General features: G+C 37.3%; 1 protein-coding gene across 3 annotated transcripts in view; it reads right to left on the bottom strand.

Annotated features, from left to right (window-relative positions):
• The window catches only part of RAP1GDS1 (Rap1 GTPase-GDP dissociation stimulator 1), a 104,223-nt gene that overhangs the window by 50,303 nt on the left and 26,112 nt on the right, over positions 1-27,808 (bottom strand). For 2 of the 3 annotated variants that reach the window (XM_081332420.1, XM_081332422.1), the window contains exons 2-4: positions 11,075-11,185; positions 1,697-1,819; positions 562-687 (exon numbers count right to left, since the gene is read on the bottom strand). In XM_081332420.1, coding sequence (XP_081188546.1) covers positions 562-687; positions 1,697-1,819; positions 11,075-11,185 — 360 coding nt within the window. The remainder of the gene's footprint in view (positions 1-561; positions 688-1,696; positions 1,820-11,074; positions 11,186-27,808) is intronic. The other variant, XM_081332421.1, reaches the window with a different exon arrangement.

Genomic DNA, 27,808 nt, shown 5'->3' with positions numbered 1-27,808 from the left:
TACAAATAAAGTATTTTTTGACAGTGATATAGCAGTTATATTAGTGTCTACAGTCCCTCTGATAATTATCTGCTTCTATGTCTGAAATTTTTATTTTTATTTTATTTTATTTACATGGCTAACTGAATTTTCTGCTAAAAAAGCAGAACTGATAATAAAGCATATACACATGAGAATCTGGATTCATATTTTGTAACATCACATATGATGATCAGTGGGAACCTAAATATGGCAAATTCCATCCAGTTTTATTTTGTGAGTTGGAATAAAATTGCATTGCATAACTCTACTGATTTATTTATAAAAATAAAATTTGGCAAGTCTTCCACTACAGAAAACTGTAAAACAAGTAAACATACAAGACAATTTCTCTAGCTCTGTCTTCAGATCTTTAGGATATTTGTCAAGGACTTGTCTGCTTCCATTTAAATCAATGAAAACCTGTCATATAGGACAACACCTGCTAATGTTTCAGAAAAATTTGCACAAAAGCTCCATCAATACTACAAAAAATGAACAGGTAAGATTTAAAAATAAAAATATTGATATTTGAAGACTTACGGCTGTCGTAGCATATGTTGCCCAAGGCACGCCCTGTTTGAAGAAGCACCTCCTGATCTTTACAGTTTAAGAGCTGAACCAAAGGTGGGATCAAGCCAGCATCTACACATGGATTCCGCATAAACTCTACAATCCATGGAAAGAGAAATGAAGATCAATTAAAGACTATTGCCTAAGAATTATTTATTGGTAAGTTTGAAACAGCTGTTGTTTTAAGATGAAGTTCAAAATTTAAGCATTGTAACTTTTACCCCGAGACTCTCACGTTTAGACAAAATGAGGATCTCTTATTCCTTCTTCATATTCGCAAATCCTTTCATCCCTTTACTTTCAGTGAGTCTAAGTATGGCTAAATCTGAATCCAACCCATAGTAATTTACTGCCTGAAAACGTTTGGGGGAATTTTCATTCTGAAGTATGATTATTACTTGCTAGGCTTTCAGTATATACCTTGATAGTAGAGTAGGGTCCGTAAAGCAGTAAATGTTCAACGTGATCTGCATACAGAATGAAATGGTAATCTTTGTAACCATTATAAGTCCTCAATAAAGGGGTAGATTTTAAAGAAAGTAATGAATATGCACCTTGCATAAGGTTTTGAATTTATTTTTATGACCCTGAGAACTCCTAGGAATTGTACTGCTACATTTTGGCAATAAGCCAGTGATTAATAGCAATGCAATTGCCCATCTTTTGGGGCTAGAAAAAAAATGAAAAAAATAAAATAAAAAATCTGGTACATATGCCTTGTTTAGTTTTAAAACTTCAAATACCATGACCAATTCCACCTCATATCTTTCATCCTTAAGGTGCACTCTGGCACAGTCTTGTCTTTTTCATCATTAGAATACTTCCCATATATCCTGACTTTTTGCCACTCTTTGTATTTAATGTGGGCTCAATGCTCACTCTTGCAATTAATACACATTTCTGAAAGTATGTTCTTTTTGATGGCACTAGTTATTAGTATAACATAAAGATTGAACTAAACAAAAACAGTGGAGAGAGAGAGAGAGAGAGAGAGAGAAATGGAAACATCCATAAAATGAAAACTTAAAAAAAGTAAAACATACTGACAACGTGAGCTGCAAAACTGAAGATGTTCCAGCAAAAAAGGCTTTGTGGAAAACCTCACCATTTTTGGCTACTTCTGCTATGACGTTAGCTACTTTTGCAGTGCAGGAAGACTGCGGAGTCAATAGGCTTGCAAACACCGGGAGAGTGCCACTTTTCTGGATTTTTTCACTTGTCTCAATATCTGAAAAGAAACATATACAACACAATATTTTATAAAAGAAGATCACTGTCAGCTCTTTAAGGTTGTTTTCACCAAGAAACCGACTCCACAAGATATAAGCTTCATTAAGAGGCTATATTAATAAAATTTGGCAAATCTGATTGTGTTTTTCTTCATCTCCTTCTTATATCCCACTAAGTGAGGAGCCAGTCTAAATCTTTCCTAAAATTATCTCTTTTCCAAGGGCTTAAGGAATGCTTCTGCTATTTGTTTATGTAATGATTTCTGAATATTTCCCTTTCCATGATTCTCTGAAATACAAAGTACAGAGAAGAGCAACAAAGATGATTAGGGGACTAGAAGCTAAAACATGTAAGGAACGGTTGCTGGAATTGGGTATGACTAGTTTAATGAAGAGAAGGACTAGTGGGGACATGACAGCAGTGTTCCAGTATCTCAGGGGTTGCCACAAAGAAGAGGGAGTCAAGCTATTCTCCAAAGCACCTGAAGGCAGGACAAGAAGCAACGAATGGAAACTAATCAAGGAGAGAAGCAACCTAGAACTAAACAGAAATTTCCTGACAGTTAGAACAATTAATCAGTGGAACAACCTGCCTCCAGAAGTTGTGAATGCTCCAACACTGGAAGCTTTTAAGAAGAGACTGGACAACCATTTGTCTGAAATGGTATAGGGCTTCCTGCCTGAGCAGGGGGTTGGACGAGAAGATCTCCAAGGTCCCTTCCAACTACTACTACTACTACTATTATTATTGCCTCTCCCCTCCCATCTTTCTCCTTCCCTCCCATCCATCCATCCTTCCACCATCCATCAACTCACCTACCTACCTTTATACAGAATGCTACTTTATATACCTAATGGACTCTTTGTACCCCAACAGCAGCTTCTCCAGAGAAAAGAAGGGGTTGTTTTTTTCCCATCAACTTCAATTATTGTAATGAAAAGTACTAAGGATTGATATCAAGACCCATCTGCAGAAAGGTCTCCCAACTTATCACTGCAGAAATAGTAACACACCTCTTAGCTTGGATCAACATTATAGACACCTATTTAAGGAGTGGTCAATGTATAAAACAATAAAGCATGTGAAAAAGGCTGGTTCTCAAAAGATCACAAATGATCTCATAAGAATTCAAACGACTCTACTGTACTATTCTACCTATGAGATTTGAAAATCTTGTAGCATTAGGCAACTAGGTATTTATAGCCGCTATGAGTCTTAGCCAAGGAATATCTCCATCTGGACACAAGTTTGAGGGAAATACATACATGGTAACATTCCTGAAATATAAAGTCTATATGAAGCATGCAATTCTGCCCCCAAAGCCAGAAACTCACTGAATGACTTTGGATAAGTGTTATCTCTCTGCCTTAGAACCTCCACTTCATTAATTTAAAGAAGTCAATATTGAGTATAAGGATTCAGAGTGAGCGCCTGTTACTCGTCTCAGCTTCTGCCAACCTAGCAGTTCGAAAGCACATAAAAATGCAAGTAGAAAAATAGGGACCACTACGGTGGGAAGGTAACAGCGTTCTGTGCGCCTTTGGCGTCTAGTCATGCCGGCCACATGACCATGGAGACGTCCTCGGACAAGTGTTGGCTCTTCAGCTTTGAAATGGAGATGAGCACCGGCCCCTAGAGTCGGAAACGACTAGCATGCATGTGCGGGGGAACCTTTACCTTTACCATTTTAAATCTAAAAAAAATTAACAGCCAGAATAAAAATAGTGTTATCAGGGTACCTGTCTACCAGAACATCAAGAAATAATTTGAAAACAAAATTAGGATGCTTTGCTCTATAAACATCATCTATTGAAAAATACCAGAAAAAATGTTAGAAGCTAAGACTGCATCTTCTGTAATCTACTTACAAAAGAGACACAAAAGCCTAAAAAAAATGCTTTTGCAGATTCCAGTCTGCTTTAAATAATATGTCATTTTTCTTCCATTTTTCTACAAAATCAAGACCAATGTAACACCTCTTCAAGTTACTACTGTCTGTTAACCCAGCATCCATGTTATGACCAGGACATGTATTTCCATATTTATTTTTTTTGGGGGGGAATCAAAATTCTACCCTGTGCTATTGTTTTATTAAATTCACTTCTGATAGCAGTTGTTTAATCTTATTTTATCATACCAGAGATCAGCTACAACATTGCTGGTGCTCTGGCTTTTTAATTAAACTTGCGAAGTCTTTCTTCATTAATTTAAAAGTATCAACAGTGATCAATATTTCTTAGTCAGCACTGCAAATATTTGTCCACAAAGATTGATCAACATAATGAAATCTCAACAGTACTACCTGTTCAATATATCCTCTATTTCAAATCATCTAACAAAAGCTACGAATGCCTTAGCACAGCTTACTCCAACCTTTTTTGGGGGGAGAGGGGATGGTTTTGCAAAAGGGGCAGGTGTGCACGCACATGTGCAGTTTCATTTGTGTGAATGGCAGGTGTGGGTGCCTGCCGCTTGTGCAAGTGGGGCTGCAAGTGCCGGCCCCTGCTTCCTGCGCACGTGGGATTAAGAGCGTCAGCGTGTGCATGCTCACCCATCGCTGGTGCAGCCTGGTTCCAAATGGGCTGCGGCCCAGTAGTGGGCCTCAGCCCAAAGGTTGGGGACCCCTGCTTTATCATGTGAAATGAATATTATATAAGCAAGCATGATAATCAAAGGCATGTAACCTAAAATATTCCATGTTGCTCATAGTCACTGCAGTAGATGAGTAACTACAAAAATGTGCAGTTATTAATTTGGGATATTACAATACCTAACTATCAGCATGTTACCTTTTGAGCTTTCATCCAGTACAATTCACTTTTAAGAGCCTAGTATTATTTACTTATCAATTTACTGTACATACCACAGTTCAACTGCTTTTTAAAACTAACTAGACAACTTGTGCTCCATTGGCTCATTTCATAGGGGTCTTTGCAAAAAGTGCCATTCAGATTAGAAGAGGTGCGTAGGGGCAGCATGTGTCACTTGAAAATGTACAACAGGTGCTGCATGGGTCACAAGTGTTGCATGGGTCATGAGGGGGCAGAAGAGGTTGGGGAAGGTGCATATGTGGGTTGCACAGATTGAAGGAATGTATGTGTGGTAGTATGGGCCTGCTTCTCCCTTCCCTTTCCAGCAGGCATGTCAGTGGCTGCTGCTGGGTGGGGGAAAGAGTAAGGGATTGCGAGATTGGCTGGGAAAATGTCATGGAACATTGAAAATGAAGATCACATGACCACAGCAGTGGCCCAGCAGTGCAACAGCAGCATAGCATTGAAGTAGACACAAGTTTCCCAAATTTCATTCTCTTGGGAATCATGGCTCCTGGAATTTGGACACATTCTATAAGTTAGCCCATTTGAAGTACCTTGGTTCAAAATTGTTACTCTATGATGCACTGTTTTGCTCAGTTAAAGGTCATAATAACAGGAGTTTTAGCAATATATAGATAATAAAAGTAGTAAACAGCATCAAAGCTAATGTAACCAATAACATGAAATAGATTTCCTTGATGTAACAGAAGATATTACAAAAAGATATCATTTTAGTCTATTATAATTTTCTCCAATTCTTCAAACTGTTATGTGACAATGCCAGGCTTTCTGGTGAAGTTATTATTTAATTTAATTTAAAACTGAACTAGGTCAGAAAATAATGTACTAAGACTTCAAAGAAATTAAAAGAGACTATGACTCTAAACAGAAGAGAGGAAATGTTACAATATGTTGCAGTACTTATTTATTTTATTTATTTATTTGTTATATTTTTATACCGCCCTTCTCCCGAAGGACTCAGGGCGGTGTACAGGGCAATAAATACGAAAACAGGATACAAAAGTTAAAAGCGATTAAATAAATGCCCAAGGTTAAAACAATAATTAAAATGTATTAAAACCCCAACCCTAACCCATCAGACCAGGTCAGACTGCTCAAATAGATACGTTTTTAGATCGCGCCGGAAGGAGCGAAGGTCGGGGGCCGTCCGGAGCTCAACCGGCAGGCGGTTCCATAGGTCTGGCGTGCCCACAGAGAACGCTCTCCCCCTGGGGGCCACCAATCGACATTCTTTGATCGGAGGCACCCTGAGGAGGCCCTCTCTGTGGGAGCACACTGGACGGAGGGAAGTTGACGCCGGCCGCAGGTGTTGCCGTAGGTAATCCTTGTCACTTGTACAAATTAAATGTGCAATGCTTTCATTTTCAATACTAAAGATTCCCCAAAACCTATTACAGGAATTATTAGTCGAAATGCACAATCACCCAATGTCACCATGCTCTTCACTGATTGACTTTTATGTTTAACGCAACTAAAACTAAAGCATCTGAAAATTGAGCAAGCTCTAGCAGAAAATTTCAGAGAAGGGGCTTTACTGATTTAGTAGATTTTGCACAAATTTAAGAGATGCGGCAAGGTGTCATTTTATAGAACAATCAATATACTTTGTAACAGAGTCTAAAATTTGCAAGCATAGGAGTGTCTGTTTTGGAGGGAAGAACTAGAGGGAGAATTAACACTCTGAATCAGCTTAAGAATGTCTATTTTTGAGTCTGGAAATTAAGGTTGGATCCCTTTCCTAAAAGTTTTTTATTGTATTTTTTTTTCTAACCCACAAGCTTTCCTCTTAACGAAATCTGGTGATCATTTATCTTGTCAAATCCATGGTCATAACATGGAAAAGCTTTCAAATTTTGAAATCAAGGGTGATGTATTCAACTTGAATTGATTAAAAATAGATCAGAATCATCCTGAGGAATCATGTTCCGGATAAAAGCTACCACATATACTGTGCAGCCCAATAGTATTTTTTACAATAAAGCAAGATTCTACCCTACTTCCTAATAAAATTCAAGGACTATTTATACTGTTGCATTATATGTATTATCCATTTTTCTTCAGAGTATTCAAGACTGAATGCAGACATTTCCCTTCACTTTTATTCTTATGTTTGCAATAATCCTACAGAGAGAATAATTTGCTCAAGATCACTCATCCAATGCCAGTTCGAACTTAATTCTCCCAAATTCCAATTTAACCTTATAAAACAGAGGTTGCCAGCACGATGCCTTCAGGCACCAGGAGATCCATTACTTCCCCACGTCACCTGAAAATGAATACTGTACTCTCTTATACACACATAGACAAGGACAGAAATTTCTGAAATTGACAAACAGCAAGGTTTTCCATGATCCTGCGTAAGACTCACGGGGTGACAGATCTCACATTAAGAGTATCAATAACTTGTGATCTCAAATGACATTTTAAGGGAATGGGATTCTTGAAGTATTATGCAAGCTTCAATGTTTGAAAAGATTGGTAACCTCTAATCTATGTGCATGTTTTGATTTTATGAAGCTATTAAGATTATTCGTAATGCTAATGCTACATTTTACATAACTATGCCATATAATTTTCCAGAGCTACATTACTGAGATTTGAAGCTGACATTTCAGAGAAAGCTTTTCTATACTGCTATAGAAAAAAAACAGCCTCTAAAGTAAGTTTCTTCATTATCCTCAGTTCACTGTGAGTCATTCTTATATAAGCAAAAGTTGAAACTAGAAACTATACCACCACAAGAAAGCTTCATCATTAAGCGGGCATACATTTTTATTCTGCTCAAAAGATCCCTCGCACAAGAATTTTCTCCTATATACTGGAATAGACGTGCAGACAAAGTTAGGAACAAAATTACTCTCCATATTATCACAGCAATATTTGTGCAAGATATCTTGCTCCAATTCAGATTTTTTAAGTCAGTTTACTGATATCAAATATATTAGTGGACTCTGCCTGGATCCTGAAGGTTGAGAGATCCAAGATACGAATCATATGAATTGTAACTCCAAATTCAAATTTAATCTATTTGCAACATTATTACCAAACCAAATAATTTAAGCAATCTGAATTAATAACTTTAAGAGAGGGAAATTGTAACACATTTTAAAATAGGAGAAAATATGCTCATCTTCTGTAGCAACCCAATTATTAAGTGTCCAAGACTACTTTCTATATATCTCTTGGGTCTTTGATAGGAGAGGATCCTTGAAAAACATACTTTAAGGATGTTTTTCACCCATTCAAATGGCTTACAAGGTAATGAAATATAGACAGGTACATCTCAACAACCCCCTGTCCCTTTATGAACCTGAGGCCCTTCTTACCTTTCAGGTTTTGTCATGAGTGAGCACATAGGTCCCAGAAAACCTTTCACAAGGCTTGTAGGGTATGTGTTTGCTCTTTCAGCTACTGAAACTTTCAGTGTCTCCTAGTTTATTTGAACTAATTGTTAATTTTTAATATACCTATGTACTAAGGTTAGAAGGGGACGCGGTGGCTCAGTGGGTTAGGACGCTGAGCTTGTCGATCGGAAGGTCGGCAGTTTGGCGGGTCGAATCCCGAGTGCCGCGTAACAGAGTGAGCGCCTGTTACTCGCCCCAGCTTCTGCCAACCTAGCAGTTTGAAAGCACGTAAAAATGCAAGTAGAAAAATAGGGACCACTACGGTGGGAAGGTAACAGCGTTCCGTGCGCCTTTGGCGTCTAGTCATGCCGGCCACATGACCACGGAGATGTCCTTGGACAAGCGCTGGCTCTTCGGCTTTGAAACGGAGATGAGCACCGGCCCCTAGAGTCGGAAACGACTAGCACGCATGTGCGGGGGAACCTTTACCTTTAAGGTTAGAAACAATTTTAAAATCTGAAATGTTAAAATATGGGGCAATACAGTATTAAATGATAGTATGACTATACTACTTAGAAAGCTACCTCTGACACACCCTGTCAATTCTAATAATCTAATATTTACTTGAACTGGGGGGGGATAGTACAGGAGCCAACTCTGAACCCTACCAATGACCAGGTGACCTTGGCAGTGACATCTCTGATTATTTAAGATATTTAAGGTTATTTAAGTTATAGAAGCCCTTTTAACTTCCTTCCATGTTTCATTAAAAACAGAACCATCCAAATGAATAAGATTAATGGTTTTGCTATTTCAGATTAGTTTACAATACCTCTGTCCTTGCTAACCAAAATTTCAGACTTTGCTTTTCCACTACCACAATATTTTCTTGTATAATTTATATATGAGACACGGGTATGATCAGGGTAGGAAGAACTATCCCTTTCTGATTACTTATCCTAGTGCAGGAAGTTATCTTCCTAGAGAGAGACATTATCAATCTCAGTCTATTGCACAGTACTTCTTAGGCTTTCCCATAGTCATATTTAAAAATGTCTTTGTGACTCTTTATTCTAGCAGACTTAACAAACCAAGGACTCAGATCACCCGATCAGAAAACTGCTACTAAACTCAAACTTCTAAAATAATTTCTACCTTCTGGGCTGTTGAGGGAAGGCAATTTGCAAGCATTTTGTCAGTAGGGAGAGGTTGTTAAATCCTTACATTTTATATGTATTTCAAAGAGAAGGTTACTTTGAATCCTATACTTATTATTTTCAAAGTGAAGAATAGTAATCTATCATTTGAATTATTTATCATAAACCTAATTTTTACTTTCTATTACTAAGTATTTATTCACAGAACATAATATATAATAAAACATGCATAATGAATAGGTATACATATTCTGCCTCAGGTGATAAAACCACTCACTGAAGTATGTTTTTCAAGGATCCTCTCCTATCAAAGAACTTCCTTTGTTACACACAGATCTTTAAGATGTGTGGTGATCAACCAGTTATCTTTATCAAAATGAAAAGGAATATCTTTAAGTATTTTTATTTATTTGAAGAGCAAGATAGATATGCTCTTGAATATATGATCTGAAGCTTCCATTTGTTTTGATTTCAGAACTCTCTTTGGGATTAATTAGGAACCTGTAAAGGACATTCTCTCTGGATATCAATTGCAGCATCTCTAATGGGGAGCGCTTGCTTTATATACATTAGTTATATTCAGTTGACATCTGAGCCTGTACTCTTATTTCATGACTTCTGTAATGAAGAAAAATCCTGGGGTTATGGATACTCTCCCAAGGGAAATATGGTTGTCTCTGCTGTCATTTACCTTCTTGTAACTGGGTGAGACTGAGTGTCAAAAAAATTTAGTTGCCAGTGTTACTGATCTAATATATCCAATGCTTATTTTTAGATTTAAGTTTCAATGTCCATTGTTTTATTATCATATACAGTACTTGTTATGCAGTGTATCTATATGCTCACAGATATAACTCCATGCTGTTCCTCAAGACAAAAAAAATGTGGAATGTAGATATTTTATAGAAAGTAAAACAGAAAGAGCCCAGCCTGTCCAAAAATTTTTTCAGATTTCAGCAGTTTGCATTTGGAATGGGTAATGATACATTGGATCAGCCTCTAAATTGTGAGGATATTGACTTGTATTTCAATTTCTAGAGGTATTATGCCACACATCTGAATGCTGAGCACAAATCAATACATAAATGGAAGGAAGTAAAGGTGTGAGTTTAAATGTGAAATAAAGAACTATAATATACCCTGGGTTAAAACTTAACTCTTTATTCCAAAGATATTTAAAGCAAGGTTACTCAACCGCTGGGCTGCAGCCCATTCGCTCACTTGCTGTTTGTGCAGAACCATCCCTTCTCCTCCCCACCGCCACTGCCAGTCCTCAAAGCTTGTGGACCGCTGATTTAAAGTCTGTACTTGACACAGAATGAGATAGCAAAAAGAAAGCTAAAAGAACGAGATGACTTGGCCAATTATAAGGTTTTCAATACAGGACATTGCTGTTGGATGGATGCTAATAACTTTATTTCTAGCTCTTGATTGGAATTCTCCTTGTACGGTTGCCAGCTAGACGCCTGTAGAAATCATTTTAGCACTGTTCTCATATATCTATAAACTGATATAATCATTAGATGCCTGGATCACAGAAGCATCAATTACAGAGGTATAATGGTTACTGTGGAACAATCCTTGTTAATAACAGCTTCAAGTTATAAAGGGTTTTTCTTTCTTTCTTTCTTTTTTGAGAAAACGTGGCTGGAATCTACTTTTTAATCTTTTCAGGAACAGTATATTTTTGTTCCTTCAAAATGTTTATTTTTTTCTGCTTTGTTCTGGGTTTTTGTAGTATTTCTGTGACTACATTCTCTTTTTTTAAATCCTTCATCAAGTTCTGCTATTGCTGTCCAAACAGTTATTACATCAGTTCCATTTATAGTTTTTCTTCCATTTGGTACACTTATTGCTTCCATAATCATTTATTGACTGAATTGTATGATATGAAATTGAAGGGAACAACGAAACTTACTGTTCTGAGCCAGGGCTTGAAGGAGACAATCCAAACACCCCTCCAAGCTATCAGCTCTGCTGTCAACAGCTGTTATCTTCAGCTTCTTCAAGGCGTCACTTAGATTATCTGCTTGGATAACACAAAAGAGAAAAGCAAATTCAGCGCTATGGCCTGTCAATTGTACCTTATGGAATTAAAGTACAAATCAGCAAAGATAAGGCAAGGCCAAGAACGGTTCTGACAAGGGACCATAACTCTTTTGTCTCTCTTGTTCTCAAATGCTGGCAGGGCACGAAGCTAAAAAGAGTGCACTTCCAAAGCAGCTTTTGGTTTCATACTGTAGTGAAAACATTTAAAAAACCATATCTATGTCCATTTTTCTCTAAAAGTAACAAAGATAAACTCATACTGCCTTGAGAAACTGCAATTTGGCTAGAATCAAACTGGTTTTTTTTGGCTGAGAGGATTTTAAACCATGTGTCTCCAATACAAGACACTTTGGATTTTATTTCATTCTCATTTTTTCCAAATTATTTGTTAATTATTATATTTTCCAATTTCCCTGTAGGGGTAGGGCAGTTCAGAGAGGGGATCCTGCCTTGTTATATTCAAGTAACAACATTCTGTGGGGAGAAAAATGCTGATTGGCCCTAGATTACAACTATTGCAAGGTCAATATATACTTGAATCTCTATTTCTTTGATTTTATCCAATACCTTAATCACCACATCCCATTAATTCTTACAGAGTTTCTTGAAACACCATGGTAGAAGATTTTCTACGACTCCAGAGAAATTGTACTGAATAAACAATCGTCTAATCCTCTTGGCTTTACTTTATAGCACAAAGATACCAAGAAGCCAGAGGCTATAAGGATCTGGATGGGAACGAACTGGCTTTGACTCAACTCTGGCAAGATGGAGCAGCTCTGAGGTTTCAGTCCCCTGGGTCCAGATGATATTTCATCTTTAGCTCTGGATGCGGTGTCACTCCCCCAGTCTAAACTGATGCACAATTTGGGGGGTCATCTTAAACTCACAGCTCCTGCTTAAGGATCAAATGGCAGTCTGTGATGGAACATGCACTTGCAGGAGCAGTAAATGTAGTTTTGATAACACAGTTTTCCCAGAGAGATCCCAGAATAAGAGACTGTGATGTTCAGAGTTGTATGTGGTTCATGGCTCAATGTAGCATGTGAATCAAGACACCACTACAAATTAACCTTACGGTTGCATCTACAGATGACATTATAAATGACTCAAAATGTAAACTGTTGAATCTATGGGATTCCAAAGACTACTGCACACAATCATTTTTTAATATGGGAATGTCATCTGCAACATCTCCTTTAGGTTACATGTTCATAGTTCATCTATCTTGGAATTTCCTATGGATTATAAAAATATAGCAAACAGGATTTGGTTTCGGATAACTGAATTACTTACAAGAATTGACCAACAATAATTCACTAGTTAGTACTTGTTATTTGAGGGAGGAAATACCTCTGTTTGCTGACTTCACACAATGAGTATTTCTTTTCCTTTCAATTTCAATAGAACTTTCTTCCAAATAAGGAGAGTTAGGATTACAGGCTTTATAGGCATGGAATCTGAATTATTCCTTGTGTCTTTTTAAAAAGACCAGACCACATGTAACGATAGTCACCAACTGAGAAAAAATTAAACTGCAGCTGTTAGCACTTTTTATGTTTCTTGAATAAATAGAATGTATGACAGTGTTCCTATTTCCAGGGACTGCTTTACCAGGGACCTTAATGTAAAACCACAGAAAAGTCCAACTTGAAACCAGCCATCTGCTTTGTTTATTTCATCACTGAAACATCAGTATTTTTTTTGAAAAAAAATATTTTCCTTCCCACAATGGTCTTCCTTATCTCATGAGTTAAACTGTGCACAATTATACAAATATTTTATTAGGTTTTTCAACTTATTAGGTAAAGGTAAAGGTTCCCCCGCACATGCGTGCTAGTCATTTCCGACTCTAGGGGCTGGTGCTCATCTCCGTTTCAAAGCCGAAGAGCCAGCGCTTTTTCAAGGACGTCTCCGTGGTCATGTGGCCGGCATGACTAGACGCCACAGTCGCACGGAACGCTGTTACCTTCCCACCGTAGTGGTCCCTATTTTTCTACTTGCATTTTTACGTGCTTTCGAACTGCTAGGTTGGCAGAAGCTGGGACAAGTAACAGGCACTCACTCTGTTACGCGGCACTCGGGATTCGATCCGCCAAACTGCCGATCATCTGATCAACAAGCTCAGCGTCCTAACCCAATGAGCCACCATGTCCCTTATTACACAGTCTTTAATTCCCTCTGGTTAAAAGGCAGTGCAGAAAGCCTCTCCTTTCTTCCTATATTAGGTTATTGATATCAAGAAAAACCTGCAAAGATTTGGAAAGATTTGCATACACACTTCCTTTCTAGTACAATTCTAAGAACGATTTCCTACCTGAACATCTAATCAGAATCACTTTCGGTCATTATTTCAAGTACACCTGAAATTCTATTTTGCACTTAGCTGGATCTAGCAAGCCTTAAATCTGATATCTTCCTGTAATTTACTTTCTTCCCTATTTCCTAAGCAGTCATATAATGATATAAAACCAAGACCACAGTGGATACTCCTCTTCTTCCATTAAGGGAAACATAATTGTAGGTACCTTGCTGATTTAAACTATCAAGAATATATATATCTATTTGTTTTTATTAAAAACTATTTTGTTTTACCATGAGAACAGAATTTTCATCAGCTACAGATTCAGAAATAACTTCGCATACAATCTAGTTTCACAACAGTCATTAATACTAAGAATATTTCTTTGGCAGTCTATGTGGATTCCCCATCTAATGCTGTAAAATGAAATGTTCCTATTTCAGAAAAGGAGAATTACTCCTTTATAAAATTTATAAGAACATCAAAGGATAGATTACATTACATGAATTCCCTTAGGTAAATAAACCTGTCTGGATTTCATATATAAAAAGAAACTCTTCAATTGTTTGGATTTTATCCTTAATTTTTTTAGAAGAACTGAAAGATGATCCCAAGCACTTCTTAATAGAGTCATTTACTTATGTCCAAAGTGTTAGTTATAACAAGGATTAATCTGGAGTCTAGCATAGCATATTTACCATAGAAATGTCTGAAGAACTAAGTCTTATTCAAGTGAGTCTTTTTAGAAAACGTTTTTATGGTGCCTCAATGATGCTATAGTTAAACTAGAACTGATGAGGTAAGCCATTTTATCGCCAACCCCCTCCCCATTTCAGAGATGACTGTAAAATTATTTTAAGAAAAATGAAATTACATATCTGAATATTTGTTAATGTTTGAACATTAATATTTTCCCCTTCTTGCTTGATCGCCTCTTTTTCTGCTTATTAATATTTCAATATATTTTCATGCACCAAATCCATTCATTGTTCTTCTAGCCAGTTACATATCTTAACATTACTAGTCAAAAGTATAATTCCAGAAACCAATGTAGATGCTACAATTTGCATTAAGTACTCTAAGTGTAAGATGACTAATTTATGCATGAGTTAACTGTGATCAAATCTGCTTTCCCTGTATGGGTAATATATCCTAAAGACAGCATCAGGATAATGCTGTTAATTAACAAAACAAGCAGACATTCTTGAGTTACATTCTGGAAGTTTCTTGACAATGGAGTACAAGAACAATATTTGTATTAAAATTAAATTCTTCAGATTTTTTAATCTAAAACCGTAATTTCACAAAAAAGCTGAATTATTATTTCAACTGCATGCAGAATTATTTTTGAAATATTAGCAACATTGCCAAACTATTATTTTACAGCTAAATTTTAAGATTGGATGGTTGGGTCAGCCTCTAAATGCCCGAGGAAATGTTTGGGAGTTAAACCATCTGTTGCTGATGGACGTGTTACTTACTTTCACTACTGGCACCTGTATGGGGTACTTTTGTCACTTTCTAATCTTACATCAGTGCCTGAAAGTTAATGCACCATTGGACCCATTATAATATAAAGCATTTTTCCTCCATGTCTAGGTATCTTCTACATGTGTAGGAATTTGGTAACCTACATATCTGGGATGGTGCCAGCTTCAGAAAAGTGAACTTAGAAAGTCTAAGCTAAAACACAAACTACATGTAATATCCATTGTAATTTTTTTCCAACGTTCATAATGACTTTATATCGCTTGTGAAATCAAAACCCCACAAATCATATTATTTGTTTAGTTTATTTGTAGTAGCCAGTTTATATAGCTTAGCATTTTATCTGTATTCCATTATTTGCGATTTGTTCAATGACTTGTACTGAAATAAACCGTAGGTTATTCTAATGAACATACTTGTTCTTTTCTTTTCCTTGCCTTTTGCAGTACAATAATACATAACATTGTGACCAAGAAAAGGCTCATACTGTGAACAGTGAGTGCTTCTAAACACATCCCATTCCTGCAAAAGGTTTTCTGTGCCCTCCTGTTCTCCCTGATGGACACAGCAGAGAGAGAAATAGAGTTACTTCTTTTTAAAAAAATGTGCAATGTGCAATAATAGGCAGAAATATAATTATATCAGATATCTTTGGATTTTTCTATCAAGATCGTCACTTTTTTTCCAGACAGTTTATGTTCTTAGAAATGTCAAGATAATGTTCCAGTCTCATTTCTGAATTGAGAAGCAACATAGCTATATCTGGCTTAGCTTTATCTGCCAAGTTGACTGTAGTGAATTCTTGCTTAAGCAAACTGGAACACTTTGAAAAAAATTGGATGTCAGAATTTATCAGTGTTATTAGGACAAAATTATTTCTCCTTTCAAATAAGCCTGAGAAAATTAAAAATCTTTTAAGTAGTTTAGCTTAATACATCCATTTCTTTTTGCTTTTTAAACCAACTATATTGTTATGTTTCGGGTTCGGACGAGCAGGAAAGACACCAGGCAGATGAGTAAAGAAGAACTGTAGTTTTATTCATAACTATAACCAGGGCTTTTTTTGTCATAGAACGCTCAGAACGAAGTTCCGGCACCTTTTTCGGATGGAACCTTGTAGGGTAGGCAAGGCGGGTTGTATGACATGTGTGAGTTCCAGCACCTTTTTCGTTTACAAAAAAAGCACTGACTATAACTGTACTGAGGGTTAGGGGTATCCATGCAGTCTTTATATAGTTTCCTATAGACTTAACAACCAATCAGATTGAACCCATCATTCCCGCCAAGTTGACTGCAGCCCGGACTGGAAAGTCCCATCTGTGTTGCTGGAGAACCGTTAGCATTCCAGCATACACGTGATAAGGTCTTCCCAAAGCTCAATGCATAACATATATAATATCAAAATTATAGTTTTCATGTTTATTTACATTTTTCTCATTTATAATCTCAGCAAAACATCCATGCCTCATTTGTCTTCATGAAACCCTCAGAAACAACAGTAGACTGAAATTGAGTGACTACTACAAGATCTAAAACTGAGGTGTCACTCGCAATGTCACGTGATGTGTCACAACGTATCGTGACTTTTTTCCATTGCTGGCAATGGGGTGGGTATGGTTTTGCCATGATGCATCCGGCCTATGGGCCGGCAGTTTGACACCCCTGATCTGCAAGCTCTTGATTATCAGAAAACATATAACCTCATGAGACGCCTATTTATATAATAAAATGTTAAATTTAATTTGTAAACTTGTAGTTTAATTATCTATAATTCATTTTATATAGAACTCTACTTTAAAAATAACAAAAAGTGGTTTCAGGGAATATGAAATCCTTAATAGGAATACAGTTAGAAGACAAATTTGTGTAGATTGACTAAAGGTCTTTGCATCCATTTATCCAAGACACCTGAAGATCCTCGCTAACTAGTTTTCAAACTTGATTTGATCACACTTTACGCATTCTAACTTAGTTTTACTGTACACTTTACTGTTAATGGAACCAATTTGGTTTCTGACATTATCCTTTTTCCTCTGACTGCAAAAAATATGTAAGTTATCAATATTATTTTTAATATTTTATGCTAGTAACATCAACTGTAAGTAAATTGGCTTAGTCAAACATGACATTTTTAAACCATGGTTTTAAATTTGCTTGTTTCAGTGTCATTACAGCTCAGTTAAGACTAGTTGTAATTTTTCATTGTTTGGACCAATCATTGTAATTGTCAAGCTTCACACCAGGTACCTAAGCCAAAATTACAGCTCTTGGCTAGACTTGGCAGAAAACTACTAGTACAACTCAGCTTGATTAGAATCTGTATTGCAGATAGGCTACAGTTTTCATTTCTTCCTTCCATTGTTCTAAATTAAGGAATACTTGCCAGGTCTTTAAATGGACCCAGGAGGTGGCAAAGATATGTTAAATCAACATCCATCTCTAGTCTTTTCACTTCTGGTACTTGCAGCGACTTTCCATCCTGAATCCTTACAAAGGATGAATTCACTTGAAGATGAAAAGACAGTACTTTGTAAAGGAATGATGACAGAGAAGTGCAGAAGAAAATAGCAAATATCAAAAGCCCTATAAGTATCTCCAGAACAGTTACAACCAAAATTGGCTTTCACATAACTTTTCATCTTAATTTAAAATCTGGTTGGCAGCATATTTTTAAAAGATAACTTTCATAAACTGATTTTAACCAACTACATTATATTTTGCTTTAATGTAATGTAATATATGACTGTACAGGTTGGACTACACATTTAAATAAATACATTCAACATAACATTGGTTAGAAGGTAAATGGAGTTTTTATTAGCACTAGCAAACCTCTGGAGAAGCAAAAAGCATGAACAAATAACTAATTGGGAGTCTGGGAATATTTTTTTAAACTGTTATTGGTGATGAACTAAATCCAAGGTAATTTAAAACATGCAATCACAGCTAAATCTAAATTTGTATAAATGTGCATCTTAGGCATGGCATTAGTTTAATTCAATGGTATAAACATCAGAATATATTTATTAGGGAAAAATATATCTGCTCTGTGTGTCACAGTAATATCTTATCGGAAGATAAATAACATTAAATTATCTCAAGCAATTTGATCGCTACATCAGTTTTCTTACTGAATGAATTATGTATATATAAGGAGTAAAAAGACATCAAGTTTTTGAGATCCCAAACGTTGATATAATAGATTATGATGCCTGAATAATGGAATTAATAATATGCTATCAACAGTAGATTCTTACTGCCTGTACTTCTGCAAACACTTTTCTGCAAAAGAGAAATATTTCTTTTTAAGGCCCTTAAAAATACAACAATATGAAGTTGCTACAATTCAAGAAACATCTTGGCATGAAAATTCATAAGCTCCAAAGGAAAAAAAAACTAACAACAATTAAGGGTTACTTCTCTCTTATCATGGGAAAATGTGCAATAAGGTCAAAAATCATATAACTTGTTTTTAACATTATTTTAAACTGGAGTGAATATGGACTGAAGGTAGACTATTTTGTTACTAGAAAGACAAAAAAGAGCATACTGCAGCAAAATGCTCAGTGACCATATCTGCCCTATTCCCACAATCTCTAAACATTCTAGTCCTATACTCTGTATCTAGCATGCAGGTTCCCAATATGAACACATGGATACCAGTGATGTCCAAAAAACGTCTCAACAACCATTTGATTCTTTGCCTCTCCTGATTTTTTTTTAAATGTGGGTGGCTGTTTGGAAATACCCACACCCTCAATAGATAGATAATTCTGTGGGAATGGGTAGAAGGGAAGGTTTTTACATTCTGGTAAATAGGTGATTTTCAATAGCTGCACCCACCTTTGCAGCATTTCTTTCTAGAATACATCCTGTGTCAAGAATTATTTATGATTGATTCATAATAGATCCACACAGGTTTTTATGGACTTCCAACCATTTACCAATACCAAATAAAATTACTTTTAGCTTCATGTTTCTCCCTGAAAAATGTGAGTTGAAAAAAAGGACGTTGTCTCAATTCCCTTAATCGTTTAAAATCTCTCTCTATTGCCATTAATTACTGTTCATCTATTTTTATTCGACTAGAAATGACAAGGCTATATTTAAAAGAAAAAAAAAACAATCAAAATACTAATAGTATGAAAACTGAACTTCTGGAAAAGGTTATTGGGTATAAAATTAATTGTTAACTAAGGAAGGTCTGTGGTTCATTGTCTTATAGAATGCACTTCTTGTATGGTACGACTATTTACTAAATCCAGTTATGGTGGCCTTAGTATGTGTGTACGTGTATGGTCATATCAATATATCAATGAAAAATATTTTACAAGATAAGCAGTAGCATTACTCATTCTCACCTGTTTAAAATTTTAACTAATTTCTATATAAGGAAAATTCTACAGCAGGCAAAGCAGGATACTTGGGAGTAGGGAATCACTTGCTCCTTCTGTTCAAAAAGAGGATGGTTAGGACAGCCTGCACTTAAGATCTTTCTGGGGAAAACGATTTCACAGTTGAAAAATGGACCCCCCCAATTTGGGGTTTGCACAAGTTAGAAAAATTACAAGTGGTCTAGAATAAATTCTTAACCTTACCCCCATGTATACTAGCACCAATATTGAGATTAGAAGTGGCCTTCCATCAATAAATATAAGGGTAAAGAGAGCAATAATCATATTGGAAACTAGTCCTCATGACCAATACTTATTTGGCAAACAATACCCACAATTTAATAGTAATAGATAAATTTGTTGTCTAAAACTTCTCTCTTAATTCTTACTAGATCCGAGTGATATAAATTATTATATACTTTTACAACTATACATCTATATACTATAAAAACACACTATTCAACTGCTGAGTGACATAAATTATCATATCCTACTTATTTTTAAAAAGATTTTAATCCAGATAGAGGGCATATATGAAAACTTAGGTTGACTAAGTTATCTAATTTTTTAAAGATGGACGAGGAACTTCATTATTATTTACAGTCTTTTACATTCCATTCTCTGAGATAAGCTTTTACAGAACTTAGCTTTCAAATAATGACAACAGCCCACTTGGATGGAAGATATAAAAGATGAACAACTACACACCATTTATGCATTTGTAATAACTCACATGTGGAAGATGTGGCTTATTACTTATTACACTGAAAATTTTATCAGGAACCTAAAGCTAAATTTATTAAGCCCTTGTTAACCCAACTGAGTCAGTTTAATTTAAAAGAAAAAAAACCCACACTATTTTCTATTGTCAGACATAGATGAACAAGTAACAAAACAAGTACTTTTGTTTGCAATGGCTGCAAAGAAGAAAAATTGTGTTGTAAACATTAAGATATATATTGGACTAATATGGACTGCTATAATTTTATATGAATTTTGCTAAAACCTATGGTTGCAAATAAATGTTTCAATGAATACTTGGATTAATGGTTGCCAATTTCAGCTCACTATAACCCAGATCTCCAGAAGGTATTAATCCAAGATCCCACAATCACAGAACTTGCAATAATATATAATAAAGTGAGTTTCTTAGACACTTGGAGTTAAAGCTGTTTAAAGCATGGTAACTGAAGTAACATAAAAGCACTTGCAATAAAAATCAGTTTTGTAGTAAAAAATTACAAAAATCACTACAAATCAAAGCCATGTGAAGTGTACATTTGTGTATCATGACAGCATTACCAATCTTGGTTGATTTAGAAAGATAAAAAGAGCAGTGCTTTAGACACAGACAGACAGACAGACACACACACACACAGCCTGCCCCAGGCTAAGTATTGAGTTCAGCTTCAATGTGACTTTTCTATTTATGTTATATATAGACACTAGCTACAAGAGACAACAGAACTGTAGTGCATGCTCAGAAAATTACCTTCCTCTCAACTGTACAGTAAAATGTTATGATTTCTCATTGAGTGCTATGAAAATATAGAGCCCTATCTGAAATTCAGAATATCATCCAGCAAAAATTAATTCCTGTGGGAAATAATTAAGTACACACGCAAACCTTTTTGCTAACATCAACAAAATCCAATGTGCTTCTGACTGATTGGATTTTGATTGGTTGCTATCCCAGGCATTTCATTCAATCCCAGGAACAAAACAGCAAGCAGAATGTCCTACAAAAGAAAAAAGAAAAAAGAAAGCTATCTCAAAAAGAATCTTGGCTTGGCATAAAGGTAGTTCTGCAGCTGTTGGCTCAATGTTCATAGCTAAAAAAGCGCAACAAAGGCCTTGTCTAGGTTTTCATATTTTTGTTCACCAAGGTGACAGTGTTATATCCTCTCTTCCACTTTCTGGCAAGCATGCTAAGTTCCAACCTTGAAAATTTGGACAAGGAATGTTTTCAGATTTGTACTTCAGTATCAAGGTGTTCAGACCATCTGCAGAGTAAAACCAGCAACCAAGCAATTATTGGTAAGTATAAAATATAAGATAGATTCTTCATTTTTTCTTAGTTTCTACTTTTAATTTTTTCAAAAAATTCTTTCTTAATATTAAATATTGTTTTGTTAAAAATTAGTGAAGATTAATTTAAAAAAAAAACACCAAGCAGAAATCTCTGGCTCTATTAACTCTTGTTTTGAGAGCTGCCAGTTGTAGAGATCATTCTGCTAATTTTTCACATGCTGCATAAGCTATATTCTATCAAAACAAACCCTTTTTGTCTCTATGGCCTGCTTTGAGGAGCACTGATAAACACATTATACATATCCATTCATGCCCGGCTTAAATTAATGCATGGAAGAGGTATACAATATACAAAGGATTCAAACGACTACATATCATTTTAAAACTGATAATAATGGAGAGACTTTCCCCTAAAGCCAGGAAGGCATTATATACTACGCGGCTGAAAATCCAGCAAGGATATACAGTGTCTACCTCACTAAATCATTCTAAGAAGGTGTCAAAGAGATATCTCAATGGCTTTTAAATTGACTAATTTTCCTCTCTATCATAGATTTCACATGAAGATGTTAAAGGTTCTGCATAATCTTGATCTAATCTACCCAAAATACCGTATTTTCCGGCGTATAAGACGACCCCCGACTTTTGAGAAGATTTTCAAGATTTTTCATCTTATACGCCGGAAAATACTTACATACCAGTTGCCAAATGTCCGACACAAGCCCGATTCAGACCCATCTGATGCAGATGGTGCAAAGCCCTGCCGGTTCCCGCCGGACAGCTCTGCCGGTGCCGCCTCGAGAGGGAAGGGCGTGAGGTGCCTGCCACGGCTCTCCGAGCACTCCTTAGCATCCGGGGAGCGCGCGCGTGCGCAGGACTGCCCTGCCGGCTCCCGCCTGACGCCGGACGGCTCCGCCGGTGCTGCCTCAAGAGGGAAGGGCGTGAGGCGCCTGCCACGGCTCCCCGAGGACTTCTTAGCAGCCGGGGAGTGCGCGCATGCGCAGGACTGCCCTGCTGGCTCCCGCCCGACGCCAGCCTGCCCTGCTTCCTCCACAGTGAGAGGGGAGGGCGTGCCTTCCCGGGCTCGTCGACTTGCAGCCACGCCGGAGCCGAAAGGGGCTTTTCCTTCCACCCACCCTTTGGAATAAACGCAAGAGCTCCCGGGGTCTGGCGTTTGCAAGGGGGAGGGGAAGGGGCTTAGAGGCTCTTGGGGGTGGGAAGGGAGAGTCACGTTGGAGGAGGGACTGGACTAAGGAGGCTTGAAGTTGCTTTGCAAGAACGGGGGCGCTCGATTGATTTATGTACTATTTTCCGGCGTATAAGACGACTGGGCGTATAAGACGACCCCCCAACTTTTGAGAAGATTTTCATGGGTTAAAAAGTCGTCTTATACGCCAGAAAATACGGTATTGCTTTCTCCTTTAACATCTAAAGGGCATGAATGTCTTTGGGAGAAGTCCTTGTGTGACCATTCTACTATCAGAGACACATTTAGTGGGAATCTGGGCAAGACCTTTCTTAGTTGTTCCCAGATTATGACATCCTTTCCCAAAGCGGTTTAAGGTATATTTATTTGCTATTCTTCTGCCAGCAGCAATATCCAGAGAAGTATTTTTGCATTTCAGATAGTCCAGCAATATTTAATGAGCCATTTATTGGGAGAATCAACAGATATATACAAGTCCATTTTTAAACAAAAATGTATGACACATTTAATGATGAGGTAACGCAGCAAAGAAGTATTGCAGATACATTTTGTCTGGATCCCAAATGGAAACGGTTAATCAATTTAACAATATATTTCTTACAGCATTGAATAAAAGAGCTGAAGATTGCAGAAGCCAACAAATTTTACTTTTAAATGTATATTTTGTTCTACTAAATGTACACAAGGATTATATATGATAATTAAATTTTCAAGCCAGAGTGACTTTGTGTTCCAATCAAATGACAAAATGTAAAAAAAAAAAAAATCCCATTTATATCCCGCCCTTCTCCGAAGACTCAGGGCGGCTTACAATTTAAGCACAAACCAAAGTGCTTAGCAATAGCCTTCATTCTATGTATATGCCTGCTTATTAGGGCTTTCGCCGCCCCCCCCAAGCGGCATTATTACAAAGTCAGCTTACTGCCCCCAACAATCTGGGTCCTCATTTTACCTACCTCGAAAGGATGGAAGGCTGAGTCAACCTTGAGCCTGGTGGGATGCGAACCTGCACTAATTGGTCTTTAAATCCCCAATATTAATCATACATTCTTTTACTGAAACCCAAGTAAATCAATTTAAAGGAGACATTAGCTTCTATTACTTCTATATGTTTCCATTGACATTTTAGTACACATTTACTGCTGAATGAATCATCTTTTTCCAATAATTAAGATTTTTTTTTAAACCAGAGTGGCTGATAAAAGTTGGCAACCTATTATTATAATTTCAAAACCCATTCAGCAGAAAACAAAGCAAGCAAGAGATCAGCCAGGGCAACAAAACAGTATTAGAAATGTTCGGGCATTGCTAAAGTTTGATTTCTTTTTATTGTCACAAAAATAGTGCAATTTAAAGATATAGGCCAACACTTCCATTAAGATGGGATTTTTATCAGGCACTCTTGTCTTGTGGTCAGTACAAAGACTAGGGTCAATGGTTTTAACCAATGTTTCAGCTAAGCTGTCCAACTTCAACAAAACAAAGCAATCAATTTGAATGACAATGGATTAAAATAAAATAAATTATATAATAGGTTAATGTGAATAAATGAAAGCCTAAGTTTATTTCAGTGGTATTTATATATTGGCACGTTAGTATGTACGCATCTCCAAATAGTTCCTTGAGTTCTACAGTAATTTACAATACAATGCAAAGCAGCCTTCTCAACCAGAATGTCTTCTAGATATGTGGAATTTAGCTTTCATAATTCCCAATCAACATGACTTCTGCTAGGAATTGTGGGCCCTGAAGACATCCAAGGTTGCAAAAATATAGAATACTGATATCAATCTGAATAGTCAAAAAAGTCTTTGGACAATTGGCACAGTCTAAGATGTATGGCCACCAAAAGCTTTGACAAAATACTTTTTACTATTGAGAAAATTACATCGATATGTCCTACAAAGTCACTAACAGGCAAGCTTGAGGGAGATTTTACATTTCAGCACACTTGATTACAATTAAACAGTTGCTAAAGGCATTCCCCCTTCAATGGGCAATGTTCACCAATGATGAACTTTTATGAGATGGGGATTTCTTTTTATGAAATATTTCCATTCTATTTCTCATCTATTTGCAAATAGTTTTAGAGTGTAACAAAGTTTAAAATCGTATGAATGTATACGCATATAGGAGGGATTAGCCTTGTAGTCACTTTGGGAAACTGGTATACAGTACTTCTAAATTCTGAAAAAGATAATCAAGCAATGAATCAGCAAACACCTAGAGGCAAACAAAGCCAACATGGGTTAAAACAGATCATGCAGACAAATCTTATTGCATTATTTGACCAGGAGACAAAATTAGTGGACCAGAGGAATGCTGTGGATATAATTTACTTGGACTTCAGTAAGGCATTTGATAAAATAGACCACACTACTACTTGATAAGATAGGAAAATGTGGGTTAGACAGCATCACCACCAGATGGATTCATAGCTGGCTGACCGGCCGTACTCAGCATGTGGTCCTCAATGGAACCGCATCTACATGGAGAGAAGTGTGTAGTGGGGTGCCCCAGGGCTCTGTTCTCAGCCCAGTGCTCTTCAACATCTTCATCAATGGTTTGGATGAGAGGATAGATGGGGAACTCATCAACCTCCCTGAGCAGGGGGTTGGACTAGATGAACTCCAAGGTCCCTTCCAACTACTACTACTATTATTATTACTATTACTTGTTAAGAAATTCCAAAGGCTATTTTTAATACCCAAACAAGTTTAAGCATGGACATAATCATACACTATTTCTTCTATCAATATATATTTGAACATGTGTATTTAATTTTCCCTCCTTACTATCCAGCCAAAAGCTACTGTGCTATTTCCGCTGTGAACGTGGCTGTTATCGCCCACCTGACAGGTGCTAAATACAGCATTCAACATGGAATTAATAATTTGTGCATATGTTGAACAGATGCATAAAAACAAATTTCAAGAAAGGCAAAGTTTGTCTTACGGATTCAAAATAAAAATCAAGCCCAGGTTTTTAAGAAGAAAACACAACAGGTATGTTATCTACAGAAATATGATGCCAAGATAGGAAATTATTTTCCCCCATTGCCATGAGATCATCCACATTTTAAACTAGTTTTTCCCAACTTGCAGCACCACCTGTATACAACAGAATAAGCCTGGAGAAAATTCAACTTGCTTATGTTATGTGAATAGTCAACAGGTTCAGTAGACTTAGAGGCCATAGATTTATGCATCGTTCCCAGGCACTTTATTCCACTGCTTTTCCATAAGAATGCACTTCTCTCAGGAGGCTACATTATTACATTATTATTATGTATTACAAGAGAAGGCACAGTGGCTTGGAGGTGAAGACTCTCACCTCCCACTTAGAAGATTGACAGTTCAATCCTAGGTAGCAACAGATGTTTCTCTATCAGAGAAAATATCTGCTGCGAACTCCATTGGCATCAGGGAGGGCATCTGGCCAGTAAATGCTCAGCTCCATTCAGAACTGTTTTTATGAGTTGCATTGACAGACTGATCCAGTTAACACTACAGAGGCATTTCTTAGCCAAAGGAAACGAGACAGTGAATCGTTTCTCTAAAGCTCTAAACTAAAACTCAGTGGTAGAAGGTATGGCTTTTATATGTACACCACTAAATAAATAAAGTCAGAGGAAAACGTTTCCACTCAAAATGGAGAACCAATCTGATGATTATTTTTCAAACTGGAATAGATGCAGGCATTCAATCTCTCTTTTTTGTTAAAATAAAGCCATTTAGATTGCCAAAGGGATATTTGCTTATTGCTTTAATCCAACCCCGATCTCAGAAAAACTAAGTAGGGTAGGAAAACAAAACAAAAACAGAAGACATTGATAAGTGTGATGCTTCTTATATTCCTAAAACAAAACTATACAAATTGGGTAACATTTTAGTCAGATGTGGCAGGGGGCACCTTATAGCAAGGAAAGTAACAAGAGTGGGACTGCAGCATATCATGAGGTTTGCAAGGGTTGGGAATAAGAGAAGATCATTTTAATAGTTTAAATAAAATCTTGAAAAAGCAGACAAGTGTATTTGTTCCTGATGGTTTATACCAAAATTTTAGTGGCACAGCAAGAGGGCGTACAAGAGAGAGTTAGAGACCCATTAGCAAAAGAACAGCTACCTCCACTTAGGATGCTATGGGAGTGAAGCTTGTTCAAGTTCTAGACTTGCCCGCTGTCTTCTTTCTTCTCTCTAATACTACCCAGAGAGACTCCTACTTATTGTTATTAACTACATTTTGGTTAATTTCAGACTTAAGAACCAAGTGAACTCATATAGCGCTCAGCTATTGATGTAGGTTGAAATGTAACTGAATTGTCTTTACAAAGACAGGCGAGAGACCATAGGCAAGGTTAACACGTTTATTTGCTTCAGCTCCCGGCAGCTGACTGTCAAAACAATCCGGGCTTATATAGGGAACTGTCAAACAGTGTAGCCAATCAGGTAGCGGTAATTTCCCCGCCGTTCGGGAAGCAGCCAATCCACTATCAGTATTCTGACAGCTCTGCGGCTGTCAGGGAATTCCCTTCAGCTGAGCGCTTAGCTCAGCTTGGAGGACCGGGTTGAAGACTCCTGGATTTGACAGTTCCGAGAACTGTCAAATCTGGCGCGTGCGCGTTGGCCCCCGGCAGCCCTTTTGACAGCTGTCAACGGGAATGGCGGCCGGCTGGGCGGTGCGCGTGCGCCGTTGCTTCGGGCGGCCATTTGACAGCTGTCAGCTGTCAAATGTCGGCCGGCCCGGCTTTCTCTTGCGGCTTGGGGACTACTGGTTCCCGGATATGATTCACCCCCTTTCCCCCCCCCCCAGAACAGGTATGTTATGTATAACAACATTTGAACATTTTAAAACAGTATGGTTAACAGGTTCTTTAACAGATGGTGGGTTTCCCTTCCACTCGAAGTCCGTGAGGTATGCGGGGGGTTTCCTGGCTCGGCCGGACCGTCGGGGACAGGGGGTGCTCCTTTCGGATTGCGTGGCTGGCGGGGTTGTTTCTAGGTGGGGCTCTGTAGATGGTTGTGGGTCCTGGGGGAGGAATTCATCGGGACCGGGGAAGTCGGCTGTCGAAGGCTCATCCAGAGTTGGTTGCGGGGAGGGGTTGGGCAGTGACCTGGGACGGAGCTGATCCGTGTGTCTACGATGTATGAGTCCTGTTCCAGTGTCCACTGTGTAAGATAA

The sequence above is a fragment of the Vipera berus genome (genome assembly GCF_964194415.1).
Source record: "Vipera berus genome assembly, chromosome: 7".
NCBI classification, from domain to species: domain Eukaryota; kingdom Metazoa; phylum Chordata; class Lepidosauria; order Squamata; family Viperidae; genus Vipera; species Vipera berus.
This window is presented reverse-complemented; position numbering and strand designations above follow the sequence as displayed.